The sequence below is a fragment of the Rutidosis leptorrhynchoides genome, chromosome 2 (genome assembly GCF_046630445.1).
Source record: "Rutidosis leptorrhynchoides isolate AG116_Rl617_1_P2 chromosome 2, CSIRO_AGI_Rlap_v1, whole genome shotgun sequence".
NCBI lineage: Eukaryota > Viridiplantae > Streptophyta > Magnoliopsida > Asterales > Asteraceae > Rutidosis > Rutidosis leptorrhynchoides.
Window position 1 is genome coordinate 539,692,488 of NC_092334.1, and position 8,093 is coordinate 539,700,580.

At 32.0% G+C, this 8,093-nt stretch overlaps 1 protein-coding gene across 1 annotated transcript; it reads right to left on the reverse strand.

The window, feature by feature from the left end:
• Positions 1–2,157: 2,157 nt before the first annotated feature.
• LOC139889638 (WEB family protein At2g40480-like) lies at positions 2,158–6,130 on the reverse strand. The gene is made up of 3 exons (XM_071872576.1): positions 5,966–6,130; positions 3,266–4,121; positions 2,158–2,642 (listed from the first exon to the last, which is right to left on the reverse strand). Exons 1-3 carry the CDS (start codon positions 6,128–6,130, stop codon positions 2,158–2,160), a joined length of 1,506 nt encoding a protein of 501 aa, XP_071728677.1.
• Positions 6,131–8,093: the final 1,963 nt, after the last annotated feature.

Below are 8,093 nucleotides of genomic sequence, written 5' to 3' on the forward strand. Positions count from 1 at the left end.
GCCGCAGATACGAGATGTCCATCTCCTGAGATTTCTCGGCCAACGGGGTCAAACTTGGTCAAAGCCACGATTTCTCGAATTTTCTCTGTCATTTCTTGAATTTTCTCATAAGATCACGTGATTTTTCGGATATTCTCGCTCATTTCTTCGATTTACTTGTAAAATCTCGTAAAAATGTATTTAAATGTACATATATTTATTTATTTATATATATTTATATTATAAAAATTAAAAGGTCAACGTAAGTCAACGCCCGAGATCTCCCCGAGATATTTCCGAGATGCCGAGATCTCCAAAAAAATGTCCAAACGAGATCTCCCCGAGATCTCTAGCCTTGGGTATGTATGAGGTATGTAACATAACAATGAAACCCGTAACTCATATTTATAATATCTGTAGTGGCCCTCGATCGATAGTCGGAAATCGTCGATCGACTGTCTCTCACTGTCGATTGACTGTCTCTCACCGTCGATTGATGGTCACAGTTAAATATAACGAAATATGATTAACATCGAATATTCAAAATATAATTACATGAATGTCCAATGATTGAACTAAACATTACATAACTAATAAAACTAGGAATTTACATCTATAGTATCATATAAATCTATAAATGATGATGTCATAAATAAGGATTATCCAAGTTTAAAAAAAATTCAAAAATAAATAAAAAAATTTATAAGCTCTTCATGATGATGTCATTAAAATAATTAATTATTTTTAATAAAAATATTAACATGTTAACTGTATAATATATAAAGCATTATGTACAACCTAATGATAAACACTTTCATGACTATATGTAAAATATTTGAAACATTATATACAACCTTATGATAAAACACCCCATGATCATATGTACAAACTTTAAAACAAATTGTACAATCTTTTACAAAACACCTCATGAACACATGTATAAACTTTGAAGCATATCGTACAACCTTCATATAATAATTGTATTATAATTTTTTAAAGAAAATTAAAAAGACATTTGTTATTACTAATAATTATTACGTATTAAAAATATAAATACTCTATTTTATAGGAAACTTTATTATTATAATATTATTATTATTCAAATATGGGTATCTTTACAGGATTAATTACGTTACATATGTATGTGAAATACATGTCTCAATATAATGTTGTAATTTTATGACAAGAAAAATAATAATTATGATGAAAATTGAAAGAAAGTGGTGGGAGAATAAATGTAGTTCATTTATTTTGACCAAGTTAAGTATATCAATATGTTTCTAAAAACGACAAGTTTCTTAGTCGGAATTTGTGGTTTCACGGGTCATTAAACTAAATGAATTTAATATTTATGTTCACTTAATACCTAAAACATATAATTAAACTATTTCGTTTAAAAAAAACTCGTGGTTTCATTTTATACACTAACACCTATTGGAGCAGTGGGCCACGATTAAAAACAGGCCTCATCGGCTGAGAATTATACCCAATCTTAAAACCAGGCCAAAACCATCGAAGCTGGCCCACCTTCGATCAATCGAACCTACACAATTTCCCCTGCTGCTTCCGTCAATACCGCCGTTGCTTCCGCTAGTATCACCATTCCTGTCGCCGGAAATTGCTCCATTTTTTCAAGTATGAAATTTCCTATTATTTGAACGATTGCGGCTGTTTGTATTTCGGTTATTCGATCAGTTACGGTTGCTTGAAGAATTGCGGCTGTCGACGGTTATTCAACCGTTTTTCAGCTAGTAATAACATTGATCTTGGTTAAAGAAACGTAGGTAAAGGATCTTTAAAGACTTAATCCGGATGATACCTTCGTTTAATTTTTTTTCTGATCTGATTAATACAAGTAATAAGAAATGTGTGCAGTCCTTGATTTAACATTGCTGCATATATATAAGATGATCATAATTCATACAATATACTGCTCATCAGTTATGGTAGAAGAACACACTTTATATATATATATGATAGAATGAACATATCATCTACATTCCAGATTACAATCATGAAAACAAAGATATATCCTATAGGACAATCACACTATAACTTATGTTTGACTTTCAAAATAAAGTCAAACAGAACTTCTTATGAATCAACAACAACAATAACTCAACAACACCCTCAAACCACAACTAAACATAAACAATCAAAGATTAATAATATCATATACTAAGTGTACCTCATGTTTAATGGTTCTTGAGGTTGTGCATTTGATTTCTTCTTATGCCTTGTTAAAGGTAACGAAACGTGAATGAACCCGAACTTCTTCCTTTGAGAGAAGAATTGTTTTTCAATTCGTCCTTCTTTATCGACTTTTCCAGAATCATGAAATATAAGACTACTTTGTTCTCGAAGCATTTGACTCAAAGATGCACCGTCTCGTTGAACTTGACTTTCAATATCATCTCGAACGACTATATCATCTTGCATGATTAGTTTCCTGCTTAGAATATCACCAATTGAGACACTTGATCGCAAAACGGGCCTTGATTCCTTGTTGATTAAGTTTGTATCGTCACCGATCAATGGCTCATATCTTCTAGGAGCACGAAAAGGGGATGGGTTTCGAGCTTTCTGAGGATTATCTGACCTTCCTTGAAAAAATGAGTTTCTTGATTCTTGATTTCTTCCATTTGCAGCTTCTGTTCTAGTCCCTGATCATTAAAAACAGAAGTCCATTTGTTTATTGTTATATTGAGCTGACAACAATGACCCGTTTGCTTACAAATTAATCTATTTGATTTGCGTTTTATCTCAACTGGGTCAAATAATCCTTATAAAATAACTAGTAAACGAGGAATGGGCCGAATGTGTCAAATGGGTCACATTTATTATTTTTGTAGGCATGTTTACCCATTGATTATAGACATTATACCCGGTAATTGAGACCCATAGCTTGAATAATGGGTCCAACCGGTTAAGATTTTAATCAATTGGGTTCATAAAAAATTTAAAGAATTGGGTCCAATGGGTTAAGATTTTAATCAATTGGGTTCATAAAAGAGTGAAAGAATGGGTCCAATTTATACCCATATGAAGCGTAATAACGGGTCCTTAGGAGATCTTAAAAATATTAGTATCCATAGTTTTAAGGTGTTAAATAACTTTGAGAAACGCGTCTCACCCGACCCGACCCGTTTGACCCATCTAAAAAATTTGACCCGTTCGACCCATCTAAAAAATTTGACCCGTTCGACCCATGATCCGTTTCAACCCAAACACGTCCAACTCCTACCAAACCCAACCCGGACCGTTTGCCAGGTATTTATGGTATTACCTAATGCCTCTTCAAGGGTTCTTCGGCTGTATTTCATATTGTCAGTTTGATTGTTCGAGTTCTTCAAAAACGCCATTGTAGAAAGCTTAGAATCTTTCCGATCATATTCATATTTCTTAAAAACCTCTTCTGCTTTTTGGGCCTTTTCAGCAAGTGCAGAGTATTCTTCATACGAAAGTGTAATTCCTTCACGAACCAACGTTTTATTATCATCGTTAACATTTTCAGCACGAGCCACAGCTTCCATAGCTCTTGCAGCTTCTTCCATTTTTTTAGCAGCAATTAATCTCATTTCTACCATCCTTATACTCAATTTCGTGTGCTCAATTTCAGACGTCGCTTTTATAACCTCATATTGTGCAGCTTCTTCCATCTGCCTAAACTGTTGCGCTTCAAACGTTAACTTGTGTGGCCCGTTTGTAACATCAATCGATTCTTCAATCACACACTTCGTTTCACCTTCTTTTTCAGCCAAATTCGCTTTATGCGTTCTCATTTTTTTGTTTAACGATTCAACAGAAGCACGAATCATAGCAAGATCATTAGTTGTTTTGTTTAGATTTGATTTTGCTTCTTTTAGCTCATTTAAGATGATCCCGGGTGGCAATGGGACCGGATACAAGGTCAAATTAGCCGTTGACTGGTCAACCGGTGTCGTGGCTCCTGAATTGGGATCCGAATTGTGGATGGACGAAACTTCTTTCATTAAGTTGAGTTTCAATCCTTCCATGACTGATTTTGCTGACTCGAGTTCTCGTAGCACCTCGAGCGTTTCTTGTTCTTTAATGATCAGTTCTTTTTCTAATTCTGCAGCTTGTTCCTCTACTGTTTCCATGTCAATTTCTTCAAGATCATGCTGTTTAACAAAAAAAAAAATATATGTTTAAGTAATACTGCATCTTTGTTTTGTGACATTTAAACAAGAATTATCCTTTATATGACAAATTTATACACATTTATTTGCTTTAAATTGTATCTTTTGCGTTACAGGAATTTATCATTTTTTTGCACTTTGATTTATGATTTTGTATGAACTTGTAATAGTTGTGTAATATCAAAAATTAAAGGTTAAAACATTTGTAGCGTATGTATAATGAAAATTTAGTATATGTGTAATAAGTAAGACATATATATTCCAACTTTACAGGGCAGGGATCTTTTGCAACCACAATAGCTATCTTTCTAAAAGCATAATTTGACTAAATTGGGTACATTTTAACAACCACTTTCGAAAGTTTTTGTCGGACCATTCTTGCTTTAATCACTAACCTTGATGAGCTTTTGTATAAAAAAGTTAGGCACACTAAGTAACAAATTTTTTTTTAACCATTTTAACTTAAAAAAATAAAAATAAAACTATATGTAATATTTCATCCTAATGTAATATAATAAATCACTTTACAAGTACTAGTATTTATCCGAATTTATGTGTTTGAGTGAAACTATCGTGTAGTTGGAGCTTATTTCTTAAGTTAGAAGCTGGAGTTTATGTTTTATAAGTGTTTGATAAAGTAGCTGGAGCTTATGTATGTAAAATTGCATAAAATGACAAAAAAATAAATGATAATAAATAATGATTTAGGGGTTAATAATGTAAGTTTTCTTCCATTAGCTTCCTAACTTATTTTCATAAGCTACTTCAACTAGCTTATTTTTACAGAGCTTATATTTTTCGTAAGCTCTGGAATATTTGTATAACAAACAAGGCTAGAAGCTGGAGCTTATGAAAAAAAATAAGCCTAAGCTCCCATAAGCTCCTAGAATTTGCGTCGCCAAACACACCCTTAGCCGTAAATTAATTTGTTGAGCTACTCATGCATTTCACAAGCTCGACTTAGCTCGATTCGAACTGAACTTAAATAAGCTCGAACCCGAGTTTGAACTTATTTTGAATAAACAAGTTCAAGCTTGGGCTTCTTAATTATATTTAAGTCGGAACAAATACGAGCCAATACTAGCCTTTTAGTTATATACATTTATATATAATATTTATAATAGTTATTTTATTATACATGTAATAACTATTATGTATTATGTATAAGTGAGTTGAAGTGGGCCGAGCTCGAGCTTATATAACACCAATCAAACAATCTGAGCTTGAACTCGAGCTCTTTGAGTTATAAACAAGCCGAGTTCAAGCCTAATCGGCTCATTTACACCCTAGTTGCCTCGTTTACACCACTAGTTCTAGGCCTCTCACATTTTAGCTTATAAATTGGTTATAACTAGAACTTATATGATTGTGACGTTAGAATAAATCTTACCGATGTTAAACAGTTAATTTTAGCTTATATATTGGTTATAACTAGAACTTATATGATTGTGACGTTAGAATAAATCTTACCGATGTTAAATAGTTAATATTATTCTGATGATGATACAAGTATAGTTGGAAACTTGGTACATTATAATATAATTTCTAAAACTTAAAGAGTTTTATCATGAGGGTTGTCAAAAATATTTTCGGGTATTGATTAATTACTACATCATCCACTACCTAAATAACTATTAACTATGCATATGAAAGCCCTAAAGGCTCTCATTAGATAATTCCAATACTTGAATTATAACACAAAGATATGCATAATTCTTAGAACCAGCTACGATTGTTTTTTCAACTTCTATTTTTTAAGGCAATATATATAATGTCATCTTCAAAATTCCACAAGTAAAAATGGAAAGAGATTAAGAGAAACTAACACCGGCTAGACGAAGAATATGGAGCGGAATCCACGAACCGCTTCCACCGAACCGGGTCACCGCCTCTTTCACGGACCCGAATGGGGGTGAAGTATCAATCTCAACCCGTGGGTTAGCCAGCTTCGTGGTCTCTGATTTTGACCCAAATTGAGTTGTATCAGCCATGTTTCATAGAAAGAATTGGTGATCAAAATGGTTGGATGTAATAACTACTTTATTTACTATGACTGAAATTGGAATGATTTAAAAAGAAGAGAAAAGGCTGATGGTAATGAAAAGATGTAAGAAGAGGAAGGTAATAATAGTGTTGGAATTGTAAGATGGGCCTAGCGTTATTAGCGGGTTCAAACTTGAGCGTGTGTGGGAAAGCATGAAATAGTGGGAGGGATAAAAGTGAAATCTATAAGGATTCGCATTCCAAAATTGTTGTTTTGTTACTACATCTACCATACTCCCTCAGTGTCCGGTTTGATAGTCGTCGGTTATTTTTTCGTACGGTTGTGTTTTCGCCGAAGTTCTCTGTCAGAGTCTTCATGGTTTGTTGCTTGCATTTCGGTTGTGACGTTCTTTTGCTTTGAGGTCATGGTCGTGATGTGAGCTTTGAAGGTGGCCGATTTTGTTTCCCCGACACCTCGTTGGTGGGTTATCGGCGGTGTTCACTCGCTCGTCTCCCATCTTCATCTTTTGATTTATGCAGGTTTGGAGGTCTCCCAGTTTTCTTTCCGTTCTTTTAGAACGGCAACAATTTTATTAAAGACCACACTCTCCCAGTAAGGCACTAGGAGAGGGAAGAGGAACAAAACGATAACAAATAGATTACAATGGCATAACAAGCCATTCGTCCCAACGGGGTCACATTTACTTCTACTGCATAACCAATTATATGAGAAATTTCTAATCGAATTAAATCATCCGTCTTTCTTCATCCTTGGGGAGTCAAATAGGACATTGTTATGGTACCTCCAAATGTGTCAAACCAATGAAGAAATAATAGTATATAACCGAGATTTATGATCTGAGTTACATTAGAAGGCATCGAACCAAAGCAGCAATGAATTCCACGAATCAAAACTACGCAATTCCACATCAATCCAAATTTGAATTTTCTAGCAAAGCTCTATGGCAATTGTGCACCCAATAAAACATGGTCCGTCGACTCCATTTAATAATCGCATATAGGGCATCCTATGTCTTCGATCTCCATCTCTATATATTTTATAGAAATTGACTTTAGTCGGCAAATGATTCCATGCAAATTAGAATGTTGATCTTCCTTGGTATTTGCTTAGCCCATCTCGTCACAATATTTGTTGCGGTAAGTAGTCTGTGACAACCCGAAAATTTCCGATCAAATTTAAACTTTATTTTTAAGTGATTTCGACACGATAAACAAAGTTTGTAATGTGAGTCTTAAGATTTTTTTTAAAAACTATTTACATTGATTCATTTAACCTCAGACTGTGCCCGATGATTCACGAACTATTGTTGGTAAATAAAAATATGTATGTATATATATATATATATATATATATATATATATATATATATATATATATATATATATATATATATAATAAGTTGAAATAATGAGATACAACTTAATCAATTGGAATTTAAAATAATGATAACTAAGTTACAATTAAAATGAATATATGTAAAAATATATATATAATATTATTATGAATTCATATATGATTTCTATTAATAATTATTAATATATTGATATATAAAATGTATAAACAATAAATATTCAATAAAAGTTGTTATATAATATATTACATGATTAAAAATTACATAAATAATAATATATACATAATAGTTGTAGTAATATTATTACTTTCACTATATTTATTAAAAAGACATAACAATAGTAATAATAGGATTATATAAATAAAATTTGACTCATGCAAATTGTTATACTATTATTATTATTAATATTATTATTATCATATTTATATTATTATAATTAGCATTAGCATTAATATTAATAATATTATTGTTATCATTTTTAGTAAACTTATTAAAAGTATCAATTATTAGTCAATATTATTACTTATTAATATTATTATTATTATTTTTATCATTATTATTAGAATTTCTACTATTATTCAGTATTATTAATAAATAA